This window comes from Bos taurus, chromosome 6, assembly GCF_002263795.3.
Source record: "Bos taurus isolate L1 Dominette 01449 registration number 42190680 breed Hereford chromosome 6, ARS-UCD2.0, whole genome shotgun sequence".
In the NCBI taxonomy this organism is placed as follows: domain Eukaryota; kingdom Metazoa; phylum Chordata; class Mammalia; order Artiodactyla; family Bovidae; genus Bos; species Bos taurus.
Genome location: NC_037333.1, coordinates 98,175,818 through 98,198,061, shown reverse-complemented (window position 1 = coordinate 98,198,061; position 22,244 = coordinate 98,175,818). Strand labels below are relative to the sequence as shown.

The following is a 22,244-nucleotide window of genomic DNA, read 5'->3' as shown; positions in this document are numbered from 1 at the left end:
TTGATGAATTATTCATTCAAAATGATGCCTTGAATTAGAGAAGCTGCTCTAATGGTATCCTGAATTGTTTCAGATTGCAACAAACCTGGATGACATATATCGTTTTATGAGTGGTACATTTTTTGGTGTTCAGCAGAAGGTTTTGTTGAAAGAAAAAAGTCTCTGGGAAATAACTATGGAATCACTTAGATACTTGACAGAAAAAGGACTTCTACAAAAGGATACTATGTGTGGGTCCAAAGAAGAGTTCCAAAATAATTTTCATATCACAAAGTTGGGACGAGCTTCTTTTAAAGGTAAGAGCTTACCTGACTCTGACTGTGAATCTGAGGAAATGCATCAGAAAAAATAGAAATTTTCTGTAACTCTAAATTAGATTTGCAATTTCATATTAATAATAATAATCTTATCTTACAAACTGTTAAACTACTTCAATTTTTAAAAGTTGAAAAATGTTTTGAATTGCAAGTAATTTAGAATACTGTAGAAATACATGGAGGAAAAGATGATCCTCCCTTCTTTATGCTCGCCTCCCCCAGCAATCATACAAATCTTAATATCCTACCAAGAATAGCAGTAGCAATTTCTAGACATTTTCTGTAAATTTCATAACAATTTGATATATATTCTCCTAAATATTTTGTGTATGTATATTTATGTTTGTGTTACATGTATGTATGCATATATAGATATGTACTATATATATAGCACACACACATGCACACACATATATATTGAATAGTATAAGTATTTGGAGGCAGCTTGCTTTCCTCACTTATAAAATATCATGAGCATCTTCACACATCAGTCCCTTTAAATTTACCTCATTTTCTTTTAGTACAACAGTCATCCATACTATGGATACCGTAATGTATTCAACCGCTCCCCTATTGATGGACATTTACACCGTTTCTGATTTTTCTCTGTTATAAACAAGGGCATCTCTGTTCCTGTATTTTTGGATATGTGTGGAGATGTTTCTTTAGGTTAGATTCCCAAGAATAGATTAATTAGTTCAGAAGGTATGTACTTACTAAATGTTGATGGATACTATAATATCAAAATGACCTCCTAACTATGTGCTAAGTTACATAGTAAGAAATTGTAAAGAATTTTTTTTTTTTTTTTTGGCCATGAGGGATCTTTAGTTGTGGCACTCAAACTCTTATTTGTGACATGTGGGATCTAGTTCCCTGACCAGGGGTAGAACCTGGGCCCCCTGTACTGGGAGTATGGCGACTTAGCCACTGAACCACCAGGGAAGTCCCTCAAGACTTTTTCTATGTTTAGGTAAACCAGATTTTCTTTAAAATCACCTCTTTCCTCCTTTGGTGGTTATGAAAAATGAACTCTTTGTGTCTTTCTTTTAGGAACTATAGATTTGGCTTATTGTGACATTCTTTACAGAGACTTGAAGAAAGGTCTTGAGGGACTTATGCTCGAAAGCCTTCTTCATCTAATCTACTTAACAACTCCCTATGATATGGCTTCTCAGTGTGACCCTGATTGGATGATATACTTCAGGCAGGTGAGAAGATAAGATTTTGCAATACAGGCTAAAATAATTAATCACAATATGATTTTTTATCATGTGATTATTCATTTTTTTTGCTACTAAAATATATTTGAAATCGGGCCTTTTGAAAGATGAAAAGACCAATTTCAAGTATATTTTCATAGCCAGAAAAAAGACTCAGACGATAAAGAATCTGTCTGCAATGCAGGAGACCTGGGTTCGATCCCTGGCTCGGGAAGATCTCCCAGAGAAGGGGAATGGCAACCCAGTCCAGTATTCTTGCCTCAAGAATTCCATGGATGGAGAAGCCTGGTGGGTTAGTCCATGGAAACTGCAAAGAGTCAGACATGACTGAGCGACTAATACTTTTTATGGCAAGAGCATTTTTTGTTTGTTTCACTTAAATATTTTCTGTTAAATGTAAACATGTTCATTGTCAAAAAAATAAAGTAAGGTGCGGAAGAGAAGAAAGGACCATGTCTGGTCCCTATCCCCTCAAGGTGGTTACTCTTGCGATGTGGGGACCACTACATTTTCTAATGCCTGAAATGTAAAGAAAACCATTGCTGATGGTTGAGAGTTTAATTACATGAAAGCTCTATCAGAGTCACACACGGTGTCATGTCCTGTCACACCAAGCCCAGTGATGTTGATACCTGAGAAGGAATAATCATCTTTATCACCAGTATCAAGGTGGAACTGGCTGTACCTATTACAAAACCAAGTGGTAGAGTACAGTCTACTGTGATTTTACTCTGAACAGGCAGTGGCAGTATGCAGGTCTTCCCAGGTGGCATAGTGGTAACGAATCTACCTGCCAATGCAGGAGACGCAGGTTTGATCTCTGGGTCAGAAAGATCCCCTGGAGCAGGAAATGGCAACCTGTTCCAGTATCCTTGCTTGGAGAATCCCATGGACAGAGGAGCCTGGCAGGTCATAGTCCATGGGTTGGTCATGACTGAGCACATGCACACAAACACATGTATATAAACAGTGCAGTTACTTCCAAAAGCTTTCCCTCCTCTCCCTCCCCACACATCTCCCGTATGAAACATAAACACAATCCAAGAAAATCATAGACCATGGTTACAGTATTTGTGGCCATGTCTTTTAAGTTCATTCAGTATTGCAAGCTTGTAAGTAAAATACTTGTAAGTAAATACTTGTGTTATTTGTATTACTTGTAATACAATACTCGCAATACTTGTAAGTAAAATTTGTGTTATTTTTCATAGATTTTATCATAATGAAAATGTGATATGACTACTAGATTTGGTTAATGGCAGACTTTTTAAAGTTACAGTTTAATTTTTCTCTATATTCTTTTTCTGTGTAGTTTAACCAACTCAGTCCAGCAGAACAAAATGTCGCTGCTCTGGTTGGAGTCTCTGAGAACTTTATTGGGAAGAAAGCATCAGGTCAAGCTATTAGGAAGGTACGTACCATAGTTTTTTTTTTTTTCTTTCCTAAATAGCTAAGTTCAGGTAACAGAAATTAATGCTGTCATCTCATCTCCTTTGTTGGTTTGATCGTTTCGGTTCACTTTTTTGTCTTTAGTAAAATAATTACCACTTTACTATTCAAAACATTTGCAAACCAGAAATTTAGGTATATTTTAAAAATAATGTTATTTCTGGGTGGTTGTGATGGCCCTTTTTTGTGTCCCTTTGTATTCCTAAAATAGTCATGCATGTCTAAGGCTCTTAGCATAGGAAAAGGTAAACCTTATTAATCTATTTTTCTTAGGCTCCTTATTATGGTTTAAATCATAACAATTGTAAAATATTTTCACAATGTTATAGAAAAGAATCCTGAAATAAGTTCAGTTCATGGGAGAAAAGTTTTCTAGAAACTTTTTCTTAAGCGTCCACTTCACATCCACTCGTCTTATAACATAAGACGAGTTTTTGGATTTTTGTTTTTGTTGGTGCTTTTCGTTGTCCCAAAGAACTACCAATGTACTTGAAGTACATAAAGCATTTTAGAAGGTTGAAGCAGAGAAGCCAAGTACTCTTGTGTGATATCTCATATTTTTGTTTTTTAAAGTTAAGTCAACAAACAAGAATCAAGTGCTGAATGCGCCACTAACTGTACAAGAAGTAAAAATATTTCTTTGGCAAACACACATTCATTTCCTTAATTAACATAATTTTCTGCCTCATAATACTTACACTTTTTTTTTTCGATTTTCATTTCCTTTGGTAATCTAATCTTCATTGAAGCCTAATGATCTTACCTACCATTTCCCTGTATATCTTTTAAATTTATATAGATATTACTGTTTCATTTTGAAAAATGGAAGATATTTTACTTACATTTGAATTGAATGGTGAAGCTGTCCCCTGTATTGAGGTATCATAAAAGTATAAATGCATGGTACTTCAGTATTCCTGTTGTCAATATTTAGATTGGACCTTTTACCTCAGAAGTAACTATTGTTTAGACCTTCAGAATGTTGAATAAAAATATTTCTTAAACCTTTTGTTTCAAACTCAAATATATTAAAAAAAATTAATCTGGAGCTCATTACCATAAGCTCATAAGTAATAAACACTTATAAAATCATGTTACAATAATGCATCTGTTGAAACTTGAATCAGAATTTATTTTTGTTACATTTTATAAAACATGTCAATAAATGTTTGTTCAATTTATAATTATTTAAAATTGTATGAGCATGGATTTATCTTAATTACAAATGAACAAGTTATTAGTTTAATACTTTAGAAGTATCTTTTTAAACAAATTTCTAGAGAACTTATTTGCTTAATATCTACTTGATTTCTCCACATTGAAAAGGACCTTTACTTTAAACATTTCTTGTAAAAGGTCTTGAAATTGGCATAAAGTGACTTATCTTGCCATGTAATACAATTATGTCATTTTTCTTGGCTTAGAAAGTACATTCTAAGCAAAAATCTCCATTGACTCAATTTATAGTTAATAATGAAGGTGCATTAAAGTTGGGAAATTAAAAAGTGATCTTTTCCTAGTTGTTATTCAACTATCATGCTTTTTCAGCTTAAAGCTTTTAAAAGGGTGATCTAGTATCAAACATACAGAATCTAAAACTCTTATGTCCTTCAGTGTACTCATCTAAGTTCTCAAACATTCTAAGTTCTCATCTTAAACATTCTTTTACTATAGTAGAGGATATAATTTTATATTTTAAAATTATATCCTCCCTTTTCTCTTTAAAGTTCATTCTTTTTTTTCTCTGATTTCAAGCATGCATTACTCAGTTTCTGAGTTACTTGGTATTAGCTATGAAATACTTTACACAAAAAATAATCACTAGGCACCACAGGCCAAAGCAGATATACAGAATAGAAATTATCAACTACAGGAAGCATTTCCCTTTCAGTGTTTTAACTTCTGGAAACATTAATTATTTACCATGACCAGGTTTAAGTCATAGAAGCTAATATTTACTCTTAGTTTACAATATAAACAAGCTTATTAACATATTTATCTAAATAAACACATTTGTCTAATTTATAATCAGTCATATATACATATGGTAATATATATGTGTATATATGTGTGTGTGTGTGTGTGTATATATATATACACCCAGCCTGTAAGTACTACCTGGGGCTTCCCTGGTGGCTCAGTGGCTCAGACAGTGAAAGAATCTGCCTGCAATACAGGAGACCAGCAGGAAGATCCCCTGGAGAAGGGCATGGCAACCCACTCCAGCATTCTTGCCTGGAGAATTCCATGGACAGAGCCTGGTGGGCTCCAGTCCATGGGGTCGCAAAGAGCTGGACACGACCGAGCGACTAACACTCAACACTCTAAATTCTACAGAAAACATAAAGGTTTCCCCATCTCCTTCTCGTCCCGTCTTCTTTTCCTAAGGCTGCCGTCACAAATTAGCACAAACCAGGTGTCTTAAAACAACAGAGCTTTATTCTGTTACAGGTCAGGAGGCCAGAAGTCTGAAATCAAGATGCTGGCAGAGCTGTTCCTTCTGGAGGCTTGAGGAAGAGCCATCTTGCCTCTCCCGTGGCCTTTGGTGGTTGTTAGCAATCCTTGTAGTCTCCATCTCACCACAGTCTACCTCCTTCCGTCTTCACACCACTTTCTCTGTCACTCACATCCTCTCTCTTATAAGGATATCAGTCATTGACTAATGGGCTCAAGGGCCCCCTATATATCCAGGATGGCTTCATCTCAAGATCCTTTGCTAATTACATCTGCAGAGATTCTGTTTCCAAATCAGGTCACGTTCAGAGGCACCAAGGGTTAGGAATTGAGTATATCTTTTGAGGAGGGACAGTTCAACACACTACACTCCCTACAGAAGGAAATTTAAATTGGAAACAGTTTGACTTATCTCTTTTTTTATAGACTTGGAAAAACTAATACTTTGAACTAACCTAAAGTACATTTGTTTTGACTTCGATTTGTTTCTGTAGAACCACTCTGTCCTCTCCCTGCTGTGTACAGCGTCATTCTCATTCCCTTTTATCCAGTTTGAATGTGATGTACCTTTTAAGCAGGTCCAATACATGAATTTATTTATGTCTTTCTAGAAAGTGGACAAGAACATTGTCAACAGACTGTACCTGTCTTTCATTCTTTATACTTTGCTCAAAGAGACCAACATTTGGAGTGTGTCTGAAAAGTTTAACATGCCTCGAGGATATATACAAAGCCTTCTCTCCGCAGCTGCGGCATTCTCCTCCTGTGTGTTACATTTCTGTGAGGTAATTCCATTGACTAGAGGATACACGCTTTGCATGTCTTGTTGATGCTTTGGTCAAAGTGAACAGAACTCTTTTTAAAAATATTTATTTACTTATTTTAATTGGAGGATAATTACAGTATTGTGATGTTTTTTGCCATCAATATGAATCGGCCATGGGTATACATGTGTTCCCTCTCTCCCGAGCCCCTCTCCCTAGAATTCTTCCTGTTGACTTATTTTTTAGTTTACACTCTTTGTCCTCATCCTAAAAGCGTCCTGTTCAAATCCCTCCACGTCTGCCATGTTTCCTCATAGTAATTTTGCTCAGAGTCATTGTTCATCTCTTGCTTTCCCAACTTCCAGAGTTTACCAAAGGGTGAGTCCTTTCTAAGCCCCCTACCACACATACTGGATTCTGAAATAACTTACGACATTTCAATTCTGCAAATCTCTGTGTTTTGCAGGAGCTTGAGGAGTTCTGGGTTTACAGGGCCCTTTTGGGAGAACTCACCAAGAAGCTGACCTACTGTGTAAAGGCAGAGCTAATCCCACTCATGGAAGTGACTGGGGTTTTAGAGGTTAGTAACTTCTTAGCTCCCCAACTGAGATGATTTCAGCTCACAGAAAAATCAGGTTTTACTTTTGTGTCACAGGGTAAGTGGCAACAATAGCCATATTGCTCATTTATCACGGGAATCTGTTGTATTTGTTTTTAATAAATTGCTGCCATGGCCTCCCCGAAATCCCTGTCAATCCAGAAGCAGTCCTGATGAAAAATCACATTTGTGGATAAATGTAACGGTAGAAACAGGGTGATTCTCCCCAAGTGCATGCGCCACCCCTCTTTGCTCCAAGCATGCGTGTGTGCCGTGCCTTCCTCCTCTCCAGCAGAGACTCACCTGCTGTGAGTTTAGACAGTGCTTGTGGAAGGTGGTGGCCACTCAGTGGCAGTGAGAGTCATTTTCATTTTCTAAGAGAATGAGATGAAGGTTTCCTCGGCTGGTTTCTCAGCTTTCTATTTTTGATCAACCCTTGTTTTCTGTTTATTCTGTTATTAAGTTCTTAAACCAGAGGAATTCTGCTTGGGAAAGCGTGCACACACATACACACACTCACACACACACTCCAGGGAGTAGAGTGTAGATAGTGAGAACATTCTAGGGATACTGAACTAAAACATTTGATTGGGGATCTGAACTAATGCCCCTTCCCCAAGTGCCCTAAGGAGTTTTTTATTTCTGTTTTTTTAATATTTAATTTATTTATTTTTACTGTGTTGGGTCTTATTTGGGGCGTGGGGTATCTTCATTGTGGCACGTGGGACCTGTCGTGGCACGTGACTTTCTCTCTGTGGCACGTGGGCTTAGTTGCCCCACAGCATGTGGGATCCTAACCTTAACCAGGGATTGAACCCACATCTTCTGCATTGGAAGGTGGATTCTTAACCACTGGATCACCAGGGAAGTCCCCAGGTTTCTAATTTCTGATTGCTGCTGCTAAGTCGCTTCAGTTGTGTCCGACTCTGTGCGACCCAATAGACGGCAACCCACCAGGCTCCCCCATCCCTGGGATTCTCCAGGCAAAAACACTGGAGTGGGTTGCCATTTCCTTCTCCAATGCATGAAAGTGAAAAGTGAAAGTGAAGTCGCTCAGTTGTGTCTGACTCTTCACGACCCCATGGACTGCAGCCCACCAGGCTTCTCCACCCATGGGATTTTCCAGGCAAGAGTACTAGAGTGAGTTGCCACTGCCTTCTCCGATTTCTGATTGCAGCACACATCAATTGACTTCACCTGCACAGAAAGCTAGCTCTCTTGCAGTCAGATTGGAGCCACCCAAATTATTTTAAAATTCTTTTAAAACACTTTTAAAATTCCTTCAGATTCTGATGTGTCATCTTTTCATATTTACTTTATTATCTTAGTTTATTCCTATCTCTTGCAAGTGAATTTTTCCCTTCAGTGAAATCCTTAATTATTTTTTCCTAATCCTCAATTCTGATCCTAATGATTTTTATAAATACTTTTCAGGGACGAGCAAGACAGTTATACAATGCAGGTTATAAAAGTCTAACGCACTTAGCTAATGCAAATCCTGAAGTGCTGATAAGGACAATTGATCATTTATCAAGACGCCAGGCCAAGCAAATTGTTTCATCAGCCAAGGTAAGCAAACAAGGCATTTTTTAATCTTTATGATATTTTACAGTTATCTCCTTATACTTTAGACATATTAACTATAGGCACAAAAATATATATTCACATATGTGGATAAAAATAGTGCACATGTTATGATACAAGGCTTGTTAAAAAGAGAAAAAGGATCTCCCAAAAAATAAAGGCACTTTTAAGAGTTCACTGACATATAAGGAACTCTGAACTCATTAAATTCCGCCTCCTACTACTCTTGTCACAGAAGTCCTTTCCTCAGCATCCCCAACATCTGGTCTTCTCACCTTTAAACACCCCCGCTGACAAGGAATTTACAACCTGGAGAACTAAGTTCTATTTTTGGACTCAGTGTTACAAACAGCATCCCAGTATAATGAGGCTGCCTTAAAATGCCTACCATGGTATCGTAGTACTACCGTCTGCAACCAGGCTCTTTTTTTGTTCGTTTGGTGGTTTTTCACATGCTTGAAAACAGCTCTTGTTGCCTCCATAGGTTTCTCTTTTCTGTTTCTTTCACCTGTAGTCAACAGTCTACTTTTAGGTTATTCACTCTCCTGGTTACACTTTGCTAGTTGCAACCCAGTTTGTCACTACCCTCCTGCCCCATGTGGGTAAATCCGTTACGCAGCAGTTAGGGGTTATTTGGACTGCCCAGGTGGCTCAGCAGTAAAGAATTCACCTGCCAATGCAGGAGACATAGGTTCAATCCCTGGGTCAGGAACATCCTCTGGAGAAGGAAAAGGCAACCCACTCCAGTATTCTTGCCTGGAAAATCCAATGCACAGAGCAGCCTGGCAGGCTACAGTCCATGGCATCGTGTCTAAGAGTTGGACACAATTTAACAACTCAATAGCAAGGGATTATTTCCTTCTTGATCTCAACTATATTTCCATCCTTGTGGTCTGAAATTGTATAGTTGTGTGTGTGTGTGTGTTTTAAGTTCATTGTTATACTATTGTCATATATAAATCGAACTGACTGAAAAGTAAGTTTCCAGCTCACTTTTTTGAAAGGCTCTCCCATTGTTTGTATTACTGTGATTGATCTTCGTGACAGCCCTCTCAGGACACTACAACTTGTCCTATTAAATAAGGAGTTCTTTGGGTTGATAGGGTTGAAATTGTAGTTATTTTATTGCTGGAGCACCTAGCACGGTATTCAGCCTATAGTAGATGTTTAACAAATATTTGAATAAATAAATAAATGAGATTTAAAGAAATGAAGTGATTTACCCAAGGAAACATAGCTAGTCAGTAAGTAGTAGAGCAAGACTATAGTGTTAGACTATATATTATTAAAGATACAAAGGGGAACTTCCATGGTGGTCTGGGAGTTAAGACTTGGCCTTCCAATGCAGGGGGTATGGGTTCAATCCCTGGTCTGAGAGCTAAGATGTCACATGCCTTACAGCCAAAATACCAAAACATAAAACGTAAGCAATATTGTAACAAATTTAATAAAGACTTTTAAAGTGGTCCACATCAAAAAAAAAAAAAAAAAAGTATACAAAGGGAGCTGCAGTATCGATGGCCAAAATATTTAATAAGTGACTTTAAATGTTAAAAGTATTAGACAACTTCAGGCACAATAATGTGCATAGTGTTATGCTTTATATCAAATTGGTAGAGAAAGTGGGTTTTTTTCTTCTCTGATTTTTATTGAGCTTTTTGTTATAAAATGTTGTAAGAGAAATAATGCAAGTATTTCACACCAATATACACAAACCCAGCTGCAACAAATACCAACATTTGATTTCCATTGTTTTTAAAGAAAGGAGAAAAATCATTATTCAAATATTCATTGACATCTACTATGTACCAGTTTAGAAATAGGTTAGAAATAGTTTCTTTGTTTATTATGCTCCTTTTGAAATTAACCATATTAGTTTTAGGAGCTTGAATAAAAGTTTTCTTTGAAACACTGATAGTGACAGCTTATGGTAAATGGTGCCGCTGGATTTGTGGTCTTTGAAGGAGAAGATTTAACTCCGGGACCAAAGAAGATTCTCAGTCACTCAGAGCTTTGTGTGCAAAATTTTATTTTAAGGTGACAGAACAGAGAAAGCTTCTGACACAGACATCAGAAGTGGGTAGAAAGAGTACCTGCCTCACTGGTTTAAGTGGGGCCTTATATACTTCTCAACTGGCTGCTGAGAACAGATAAAAAGAATACCTCAAGGTTGTAAGAGTTCCACCAGCCCCTTTCCCAAGGCATGCATCCTGAGATGACTTTGGCGCAAGATGAGCCAGGGAGAATAGGTCCAGGGCCAGGTCTCTGGGCTGGATACACTGTTGCTGTGTAATCAGGGGTACAAGTCTGAGAAACAGGTTCCCAGGCAGGATTTTTAACAATTATAATCATTTAACATAGAGCCTAAGAAAAGCATTTCCATGAGTAAGACATTGTGCTGTGTGATCATTAGTTCAGGACCTATAGAAAGCCTAATGTATATGGCAAGATACGTTGTCACACAAGGCTTAAGGAAAGCATGAGCCAGTATATTCACCTCCTCCTTCAGTTCAGTTCAGTTCAGTTCAGTTGCTCAGTCATGTCCGACTCTTTGACCCCATGAACTGTAGCTCGCCAGGCCTCCCTGTCCATCACCAACTCCCAGAGCTCGCTCAAACTCATGTCCATCAAGTCGATGATGCCATCCAGCTCCCGGAGCTTGCTCAAACTCATATCCATCAAGTCGGTAATGCCATCCAACCATCTCATCCTCTGTCATCCCCTTCTCCTGCCTTCAGTCTTTCCCAGCATCAGAGTCTTTTCCAATGAGTCAGTTCTTCGCATCAGGTGGCCAAAGTATTGGAGCTTCAGCTTCAGCATCAGTGCTTCCGATGAATATTCAGGACTGATTTCCTTTAGGATTGACTGGTTTGATCCCTAAAGGGCCCCAAGCTTTAACTCTCTCAATAGGTTTTTAAAAGATAGCATACTAAACTGTGAGGATTAATAAAATCTATATATATAGGGTAACATTTTTAAGAACCAATTAAATTTTTTCAAACCTGTCTTAAATTTTATAGGTTAAAAGTTAATTTTAAGTGGCTGAGTCTTCAATAAAACAAACCTTTGAGAGTATTAAAGCTCCGTTATTTTTGGTATACCAAATGTAGTGATCAGCTAAAATGGCTTTAAATGCCTCAGCTTCATTTACTATAATTGCTGTTCTTAAGTGACCATTTTTCAATCTCATTATTAATTTTAATGTCTAGATTATGCTGATACATAAGGATTCAGGTATTGAATAGATGGTGGTAAAATGTTAGCAGTTCCCTAACAATGCATATTTTTGCTTCACATCTTGATTTTTTTATTGTAGATGCTGTTGCATGAGAAAGCAGAGGCTTTGCAAGAAGAAGTAGAAGAATTATTGAGATTGCCTTCTGATTTCCCTGGTCTTGTGGCCTCGTCTACTGAAAAGGCATGAAGCTATCTGAGGAGCATTTTTAAGTATGAATTATTTATTGTACATGCATTTTATTAAAGCTCTCCTATAAGTTATAAATGAAAAAAATATATTTTAACTATATATATTAAGAACTGTGGCTGATGTTTGAATAGTCCTCTCATCCATACTTACATAAATAATTATGCATTATTTCTCTAATCAAAAGTCTGGCATCCACCACAAAATGAAATCCCAAGTTTCCCAGCATATCCCCAGCGTACCTTTGCAACCAGACCTTTCATTATCCTCCTACCCATTTCTTTCATCAAACTTAACTATTTGCAGTCCCAGAATTTTCCCTGGGATTCACAAACCCACTGTTTCCTATCTGCCTTAAACTATTCCAAGTGCATGGAAAATTATCTTTAAAATGGATTATATACTTTGTTTCAACTAAAAATGCTCAAATACTGTCTCCTGTATGAAATTGTCCAAGTTCAGCCTTATCCCCACCCCATCCATGGGTTCTTTCCCTCCTCTAATGATTGTGAGCCCCTCACTCATGTCCAGGTCTTCATAATGCTTTATATAATGTCTGAAATCCCCTGGAGGGCCAAGACCTGTGTTATGGTCTTTGTATGCCACATAGCACCTACACAATTTGCTGCACAAAGTAAGGACCTCTGTGAAAAATGAATTCTTACTCAAATTGATAATTTAAAGATTCTCTTTAAACACAACTTAAATATTACTTCTTCCCCCTCCCTTTTCTGATTCTTAGCTCAAATGTAGATGACTGGTTAAACTGGGAAAAGAGTAATAACTATTATTATTTACAAGTACTAAACTGGTTTAGTTAAAGCTTCCCTCACATGTCTGAGAGACACCCATTGGCAACTTTGCAGATAGATCCACAGTCTCAGTTCTCTGTGCCTCAACATTTAGCTCATTGTAATATGGGCACACCTCAGAGATGTTATGAGTTCAGTTCCAGACCACCACAAAAAAGTGATTGTTGCAATAAAACAGGTCATATGAATTTTTTGGCTTCCCAATAAAGTTATGTTTACACTATACCAAAATCTATTATGTGTGCAATAGTATTATGCCTAAAAGAAAACAACATATATACCTTAATAAAAAATACTGTTGAAAAACTCTAACCATCATCTGAGCCTTTGCTGAGTTGTAATCTTTTTGCGACAGTAACATCAAAGATGACATTAACAAATGTAAGAATAATGACAGAGTTTGAAATATTATTAGAATTACCAAAATGTAACACAAAGATACAAAGTGAGCAGATGCCGTTGCAAAAATGATGCTGACAAAATTAGAGTAATTGGACCAAGGTCATGTACTATTGATATTTGTTGCAAAGCAGGGACTTCGGACCTGGACAATCCCAATCTTAAAGTCCATGCATGCATGCTCAGTCACGTCGACTCTTTGCAACCCCACAGACTGTGGCCCACCAGGCTCCTCCGTCCACCGTCCATGGGATTTCCCAGGCAAGAATACTGAAGTGGATTGCCATTTCCTCCTCCAGGGGATCTTCCTGATTCAGGGATCAAACCTGCATCTCCTGCATTGGCAGGCAGGTTCTTTACCACTGAGCCGCCTGGGATGCCAAAGTCTGTGCACTTAACCATTATACAGTCTGGCCTTGGTAGAATTTTCCCCATTTTGTCCTTCCTGAGTGTCTCTTTCACCTGACCTTGATTTTGCCTCCAGCATGACATCACATCACCACACCTCATGCCCTCGTGTGAGGTACAGGACAGCATCCTAATGCCCTGGTGGAGTCCTGGGCTGCACTGCATGTATTCCATTTGTTGCAGCTAAAAAAGTTGTAAGAGAGAAGCTGGCCGCCTGCTGGCTGCTTGGACTCAGCCATGAGGTTGTCCACAGTCCACTGGTCCACAGTCGAGCCTTCAGCGTTTTAAAATCGAGACACCCCAGCTCTATTAGTTTGCCCAAGTGAGTAAGGCTATAAGTAAGCCCTGATTCTTGCTAATCAATTTATGAGGCTGATGTATAATTTATTTCATTAATTTATTAAGATTAGAGGCAGCAGGTTGGAGGGATACCTTTTCAGAAACTAGAAAACCTGTGCCTGCAGTTTGGGACCATCTGCCCTGCCCCCAATCAGTGTGTCAGTAAGGCGAGCCACTGAAAGTGTACCAAGGGTAGTGATGGCTGATCAGCCCTAAGAGATTTTAAAATATAAAGAAAATGACAGTTCAGCTCTAGAGAAGAAAAGTAGATTAGTGGGAACACAATAGAGAATAAAAATAGATTCAAAGACATTTAAGAATTTAATGTGTAATAAGCATGGTTTTTCAGTTTTGATTGATAGAAACCCAGGTATATCTAGCTTAAACAAAAAAGAAAATATAGTGGCCACATTCTTAAACCATGACAGTAATAACACTGGTTTCCAAGCAACTGGAACCAGAGACTAGCATTTCAGGGCTTGCCACCTGTTCTTTGTCAGGCAACTCTAGACCAACTGACCCAGTGGCTTCAAGGTGAAAGCAGAAAGAGGTTTCTGCTGCCATCCCAGGTGAAGAAATCCCTGAAGAGATTCTCTTTGGTCTAATTGGTCCTTGCCCACCTCTGAGGCCAAGATCTAGAGTTTTTGCTTTGTACTAGTTTTTTCAGAAGTTGGAGGGAAGGAGTGGTGGGCAAAGAAGTACAGGGGACACTTAAGTCACAGTGGAGAAGATGGATCGTTCCAAGAATGGCGTTCAAACGACGGCTGCATCACGTTTTAGGAAAATATTCAGCTCAATTTCCACCTGTGTTCTTAAACCAACTTAACTTTTAGGTAAAATGAGAAGATTTGAATGTGGACTTCTTGGTGGTGTCATCTGACTTCTCTGAAGCATCAAGAAGGGTACCTGTAGTTCCCTTGTATTGAGCTTCAACACATTAAAATTTTAGCAATTCCTGTGTAGCTGTCCAGTTTTCCTTTTTGGATTTTTTTCAAGCTATGAGCAAGATTGCCCATTTCTAGAGTGCTTAACTTCACCACGACCTTTCTTATGTCCTAGCTTTTTTGGATTTGCATTATGAGCTTAAACAACCACCAATGAAAGAAAAAAAAATTTTTTTTTTCTATTGGGTACAGCAAATTTTTGATCAAGTTCAAGCATTTCAAATGCAGCTATCCTCTCAACAAATATCCAAAGTGCCATTTTTTTCAGGAATAACTAAGAATCGCCGCAGCTTTTGGATTCCATACCAATATGATAAAAAGTAGTACAAAGACATGTAAGCATTGTTATACTTAGTTTTCTTTGACAATTTCCAGTAATTTAGAATCATACTGATAAATTTGCATTTTCTTTTGTTACTGTCAATGACAAATAATAAGGATGACAATAAACCAACCTTTAATGAGGGCTAACCCTGTGCCAACAATATGTTAAATGTTTTGTATGCTTAGAGATTCCTTACTGAGGAATCTGAGGTACATTATCATTTCTACCCTGTGTTACAAATGAAGAAAGTGTGGCTTGCCCAGGATCACTCCATTGATAAGGAACAGAGCCTAGGTCACAGCTAGATTAGACTGATAGTTCTTTCTTTGTGTTTATTCGCATGGGAATGGCAACCCTCTCCACTGTTCTTACCTGGAGAATTCCCATGGACAGAGGAGCCTGGTGGGCTACAGTCTGGGATTGCCAAGAGTTGGACACGACTGAGTGACTAACACACACACACACACAAATTCGCATTACAGGCTAACCTATGTGTGTTTGGAAAGGATTTGATCATATATATGCATATCATCATATGATATCATATCATCATATGCAGACAGCATATATAATAGGCCTTCCTCCTGCCTAAAATGCTATGAAGTAATGACAAATATGATGTGATAAATTAGCATGCTTCATTTATAAAATCGTCTTTTGATCTCTCTCTTCTGTAAGTGGTTGCCCAAGTGATATATAGTCACTTGGAGTACTTGAAGATATGATAATTCTCTTTAAGGGGAGCATATGTATGTAATGTATAAAAATTTTGCTATTAGAATTAACACTGCTACTCCAGAGGAAATGAATGATTTTACTCTAGCTGAACCAAATGTATTAGATCATTAAACCTCCCCCAAAGGAGATTTATGCACAGAGAGGGTTCCTTCTTTATAGAAGTTAACTATGGTAAATACCTCCCATTTTTATTAATTGCATCTTCTCCAGTGAAAAGATTTTTTATTTATCCCTTCAACAACTTCAGTAAAATGTAGAAGTTCTATCCCTACTTGACTAAAAAAAGCAACAGCAAAAAAGATCCGATTATCATGGAGATTGGGAATTTGCATCCCTAATTTCTGAGGGGTTTTATGAGCCATAGTATTCCATGATATTTCCCCTAAGTTTGTTTTCTGTCTTCACAGAGGCATAAAGTGTGTTATTATAATAAAGAGATATGCATAAAGCTAGGGAAATGTAGGCTACCAGTAATGTAAGTATAAAGAACCAGCTATTATAATGCTGTGTGCTAAATCAGTGTCTTTTATAATAAAACATAATATTACTGTATGATCACACACAAAATTGGAGACATTCTACTCACTCTACATGAAGTACAGTAACACGAGTTTAATTCTGTGTAAGTTTGTAAGTACTTTGAGAGTCTACGCCCATTCTAGAAATGATGAAGGAATTCAGCATTTTGCTGAAATTTGTTAGAGTTATTCAAAAACTCAACGAAAACATGTACATGCATTTTACTGAATAGTGTGGATGTGCTTAGTTACAGGTGGAAAACAAGAGGAGAATAGCTGATTCTTGTTTCTTTCAGGAGCAGTAGAGCATAAACGGCTTCCCAGGTGGTGCTGGTAGTAAAGAACCCACTTGTTGGTGCAGGAGATATAAGAGATGGGGGTTCGATCCCTGGGTCAGGAAGATCCCTGGAGTAGGAAATGGCAACAGCCCATTCCAGTATTTTTACCTGGAGAATCCCGTGGACATAGAACCCTGGCAGGCTATCATCCATAGGGTAGCAAAGAGTTGGCCACAAGTGAAGTGACTTAGAATAAGTACACGAACCGTGAGCCACTGCTGGTGTGAAAGTAACATAATGAAGCACCACGTAGCAGATGCTTAACATGCACTAGAGACAGAAGTAGGAGGCAGTGTCTTTGAAGGGAGAACTGGTGAAAGAGGTCAACCACAGACTGAGAGAGGGCTGGGAATGTCTGAACAGAGGGAGCAGGGCAGGTAGGGAAGAGGGGACATGAAAGACGACAGGAGGGTTGTCTTCTTGAGCTGTTCGAAGGGAAGGCTGCAAGCCACATCATCTGTATGTTTGCGCTCTTGAAGCAGTAACTAGAAACCACAAAAGCAGCAGCAGGTGACTTGTGCTGAACCATCACTACGTTCTCACCTGGATCACCTTGTGATCAATGAAAAGCCCTGGTGAAACTTTACCTGACAGGTGGACACGTGTGACCGTGAGCCATATGGAGATCAAGTTCACAACCTTGGCCTTGTTGGCACTGTGATCTGTCTGTCCGGTCCTTGCTCCCTAGGGCAGAAATGTCTGAGCTTTGTCAAAGATAAGCTGGACACTAGGTAAAGTGGTAAGGATAGAATTTATTCTGAACTAAGTGCAGAGTGACTACGCTGAAGCCTTTGTGTGGATCACGACAAACTGTGGAAAATTCTTCAATGGGAATACCAGACTGCCTTACTTGCCTCCTGAGAAACCTATATGCAGGTCAAGAAGCAGCAGTTAGAACTGGACATGGAACAGCAGACTGGTTCAAAATTGGAAAAGGAGTACATCAAGGCTGTGTATTGTCACCTTGCTTATATAATTTATATGCAGAGCACATTTGCAAAATGCCAGGCTGGACGAATCACAAACTGGAATCAAGATTCCCTGGAGAAACATCAACAACCTCAGATGTGTGGATGATATGACTCTAATGGCAGAAAGTGAATAAGAAATAAAGAGCCTCTTGATAAGGACGAAAGAGGAGAGTGAAAAAGCTGGTTTAAAACTCAACGTTCATTTTTTTTTTTTTGAGTTTTTTTTTTTTTTTTAATTTTATTTTATTTTTAAACTTTACATAATTGTATTAGTTTTGCCAAATATCAAAATGACATCCAGGCACGTTGCTTCACGGCAAATAGCGGGGAAAGTGGAAGCAATGACAGATTTTATTTTCTTGGGCTCCAAAATCACTACAGGTGGTGACTACAGCCATGAAATTAAAAGACACTTGTTCCTTGGAAGAAAAGCTATGGCAAGCCTAGACAGCATATTAAAAAGCAGAGATATCACTTTGCCAACAAAGGTCAGTATAGTCTAAGCTATGGTTTTCCCAGTAGCCATGTATGGATGTGAGAGTTGAACCATAAAGAAGGCTGAGTGCCAAAGAATTGATGCTTCTGAACTGTGGTGTTGAAGACTTCTTAAGAGTCCCTTGGACAGAAGGAGATCAAACCAGTTAATCCTAAAGGAAATCAGTCCTGAATATTCATTGGAAGGACTGATGCTGAAGCTGAAGTGCCAATACTTTGGCCACCTGATGCAAAGATGCCGACTCATTGGAAAAGACCCTGATGCTGGGAAAGATTGAAAATGAGAGGAGAAAGGGATGACAGAGGATGAGGTGGTTAGATGCCATCACTGACTCAATGGACATGAGTTTGGGCAAACTCTGGGAGATAGTGCTGCAGTCCATGGGGTTGCATGAACAAGAACAAGGGCAGAGGTGACGGGCATTTTTATGGGAGAATGAGGGGGCAATGGGGAACGAGCGGGCACTCCAGCAGAGCCTCTGTTTATTCACTGATGCTTATCCAGAGGAGAAGCAAGCTTCTAGTATCTTTATGACAGGAGGTAGTGGTGCAAGATAGAGCAAGCCACGCACAGCCTTCTAAAGTAACTCCTCAGACAGGGATGAGGTGTGCAGGGGCCTATCTGTCTATTACCAGGTCTAAGTTGGAATAAACAGTAATCCTCCTGGTGGTTTTCTCAGGCTGACTGAGAAAAGGGAGACTGGGGTCATCCTAGGTGGCAGCCTTGAGCTATGAGGTGCTTGGGAATCTTTTAGAGGGGGCTTGGGAGGGAGTGGGTAGAATCGATTGTGCTGAGAGTCTGCAGTTTTTCTAGGCCAGATTTAAGGGCTGGTCAAAAAGAGGGCTCAGATGAGTCCATCTAAAATTTGGTCAAGAAGAGAATCTGTCACTTTCTAGAATTTGTTCAGATGACCACTTGGCTCACTTTAAAACATGTCATCACTGGGACTTCCCTGGTGGTCCAGTGGTTAAGACTCTGTGCTTCCAATGCAGGGGGTGTGGGTTTGATCCCCGCTTGGGGAATTGAAATCCCACATGCTGCACAGCCAAAAAATTAAAAAATAAAATGTAAAACAGCGTGCTATCACTAAGGCTGATATTTTGTTTCCTTCCATCTATGTTATGAAACCTAGGCCTTGGTCTTTAATTTTAGTTCTTTTTCTCAGCGTGATCACAGAGGAGTAGGAGAGGGTTTCGCAGGAGTTATTCCAGGTCTTCACAAAGCTCTTGTGTTCACCTCTCAAGACTCCTGCAGCGGGAGGAAGCCTTCAGAAACTGGAACAACCGTGAAAAGGCCCCTCTGCCCATCACTCATGCCTGAGCAGGTGCAGTCCAGAGCGACCTCGAGGGGGCTTGGACTTTTACAGGCGACAGGCTGCATGTTAGCTGTTCCGGCCTGTGCAGACTCACTGAATCAAAATGAAATGTTAACGACGGTGGTGTCTGTGCCACTCTGCTGGGGACACTAAAATGCAGAGAAACGAGGCTCTAACAGCTGTCAGTAATTGGGTCACGCCTTCCCTGGCACCCTGGCTTCCTAGATTTATGCCAGCACCTATTATCATTAATGCTGCCAAAAAGACTTGCCTTTGCCAAGATGTTGGCCGGAGAAACACATGTTCTCACCAGAGAGGCTGAAAGTCCTTGAGAGAAGCACAAAAGGAGGGCATGAATCCGTACATAGAAAAAGATGAGTGTGGTATGATGCTTCACTAGATGGTCCCACGTACAGATCAAGCTCCGCCGTGGCTGCGTCTGCCCTTCTCTTACCAAGGGCAGTGTTTACTTCTGGTGGAAACTGACTAGGAAGTGACCTTTTTGCTGTTTCCCTCGAAAAGAGCAGATCCTAGCAGATGCTGCTGAAATATCTTTTTTTTTTTTTTCTTGTCGATTCATCAGAGAGAAAACGTCTTTCCCATTATTTATTCCAAATGCATGATTGGCATGTTCCTGGTTCACAGTGGCTAGTGGTTTCATTCACATAGTGAGGAACTGACTGGGTCTTATGTCTGTAGAGGCTGCCAGGCAGGCTAGGATCTAGGTGTCTGTTTTGCCAAAAGCTTTACTTTTGTTTTGGGTTCAAAGGATTCATTACCAAAAAAAGCCACTCAGTACACACATAAACAGTTTCAGTTTTTCTAGAAGAGTCAGTTCAGTTCGGTCATTCAGTCACGTCCAACTCTTTTCAACCCCATGGGCTGCAGCATGCCAGGCTTCCCTGTCCATCACCAACTCCTGGAGCTTGCTCAAACTCCTGTCCATCGAGTCTTCTATCATCCTCTTTTCCTCCCGCCTTCAATCTTTCCCAGCATCAGTTCTTTGCATCAGGTGGCCAAAGTATTTGTCTAGAAGATTATTTGACTTAAATTTCAATATACAATCATTAAAAGAGAAAAAATGGAAACAATAGAGAGTAACATCATATGTGCCTGCATGCTCCTGTCTGACTCTTTGTGACCCCGTGGACTGTAGCCCACCAGGCTCCTCTGTCCATGGGATTTTCCAGCAAGAATACTGGAGCAGGTTGCCATTCCCTTCTCCAGGGGAATCTTCACCACCCAGGGAGAGAACCCACTGTCTCTTGCATCTTCTGCATTGGCTGGCAGATTCTTTACCACTAGCACCACCACTGGGCCAAACTACATTCAGACTTGAACAGCACTGGTAAGTCCCTGGTTAACAGCAATCTGGAGTCCCAGTTGGGAAAGGGTCGTGGGCAGTGTGTCCACCCAACAGGTGAGACTTCAAATTGCAGTTTCAGGGGCTCTCGCTTATAATCCCAGGCTGCAAACTGATTTCATCATCAGTTTGCATGAAAAATGCAGCTCTGCTTTTCCTTTCACCTTTTTGCACCTTTGTTTCGTCTTGTGAGCAGCCGCAGGATTTCGTTAGACCCTGAGGAGTTGGTCAGACTCCCCAGGACTCAAGAATTCCAAGACTGGCTCCCTTTCTTGTATAAAGTACCACCTGACTGGCTGTGCTTGCAGGCGGGCATGGAAACATCCAGTGTTCAGGCAGGTTGGAAGCCTGCTTTCCTGCTTCTGAAGCCTGAACAAGACCTCCTCCATTTTAATTTCCCTAACAACATCCCGTCCCACATTTCCACTCCTCTGCAGGAACTTTGGTGATCTCTGTTGAATCAGAAGCTTGAATTCAACTCCTGAAAACTGGTGCCCTGGCTGGTCTCTGCTGGAATTGTACAGGAAACTGTTCCATAGGGACTTCAAATTGCTTGGAAGAGAATGAGCTCTGTTCTTTTTTTTCTGGGGCCACTTGTCACATCCATACTGTGAGTTAAGAGACTTCCACGTGCTTTTCTGGTGTTCTATTTAAGCGCTGAAGTTTGCTGTTGCTTATTTGCTGCTGTTGTTCAGTCGCCAAGTCATGTCTGGCTCTTCTACCCAATGGATTGCAGCACGCCAGGCCTCCTTGTCCCTCACCATCCCCCAGAGCTTGCCCAAGTTCATGTCCATTGCATCAGTGATGCCAACTATCTCCTCTGTCACCCTCTTCTCCTTCTGCCTTCAGTCTTTCCCAGCATCAGGGTCTTTTCCCATGAGTCAGCTATTTGAATCAGGTGGTCAAAGTATTGGAGCTTCAGCTTCAACATAAAATCATAGTTTTCATGCATGTGGCTGCTGGGGGCACGGTAGAGGTATCTCAAGTTAAAAAAAAAAAAAACAGGAAGTGATTGGCAAAGAAAGTGACAATGAGCTGTTTGGCCACAGTATCTGTCCATAACTACGAGTAAAGAAGACAGAGAGAAAGGAAAGATGGAATCCAGTGGACGAAGGGGGGACAAACAGGCCCAGCTTTCAGCATCAGAACGTTGCTGAAAATGTTCCTCTAATCTTAACTGTGGAAATCAGAAGGGCCTTGATTTCAGATACAAGTCAATCACAGCATCTGGTACCTGCTGAAGTTGCTCTATGCAACCTGTACTTTCTATTGAGGGCCAGCTGTGCACTGCAGAGGATGTAAAGGTGAATCTCATAGGTCCTGGTCCTTCAGAAATATAGAACTTAGTAGCAGAGAGAAGGCATGTTTATGAACTATAACTATTCAGTTCAGTTCAGTCGCTCAGTTGTGTCCGACTCTTTGTGACCCCATGAACTGCAGCTCGCCAGGCCTCCCTGTCCGTCAC

At 39.8% G+C, this 22,244-nt stretch overlaps 1 protein-coding gene and 2 non-coding genes across 3 annotated transcripts in view; all 3 read left to right on the top strand.

Moving 5' to 3' along the window:
* Positions 1-12,937, top strand: part of HELQ (helicase, POLQ like) — a 40,889-nt gene extending 27,952 nt beyond the window's left edge. Inside the window, 7 exon segments of the mRNA XM_024993611.2 lie at positions 74-296; positions 1,371-1,528; positions 2,853-2,951; positions 6,055-6,228; positions 6,674-6,787; positions 8,240-8,374; positions 11,706-12,937. Of these exon segments, the coding sequence (XP_024849379.2) occupies positions 74-296; positions 1,371-1,528; positions 2,853-2,951; positions 6,055-6,228; positions 6,674-6,787; positions 8,240-8,374; positions 11,706-11,813 (1,011 nt within the window). The 3' untranslated portion in view covers positions 11,814-12,937.
* MIR2446 (microRNA mir-2446) lies at positions 1,611-1,681 on the top strand. Its single transcript, NR_031261.1, has one exon. It is a non-coding gene; the product is annotated as a microRNA mir-2446 (primary transcript).
* A 6,113-nt stretch (positions 12,938-19,050) lies between the features above and the next one.
* Positions 19,051-19,123, top strand: TRNAG-UCC (transfer RNA glycine (anticodon UCC)). The gene has a single exon. It is a non-coding gene; the product is annotated as a tRNA-Gly (tRNA).
* Positions 19,124-22,244: the final 3,121 nt, after the last annotated feature.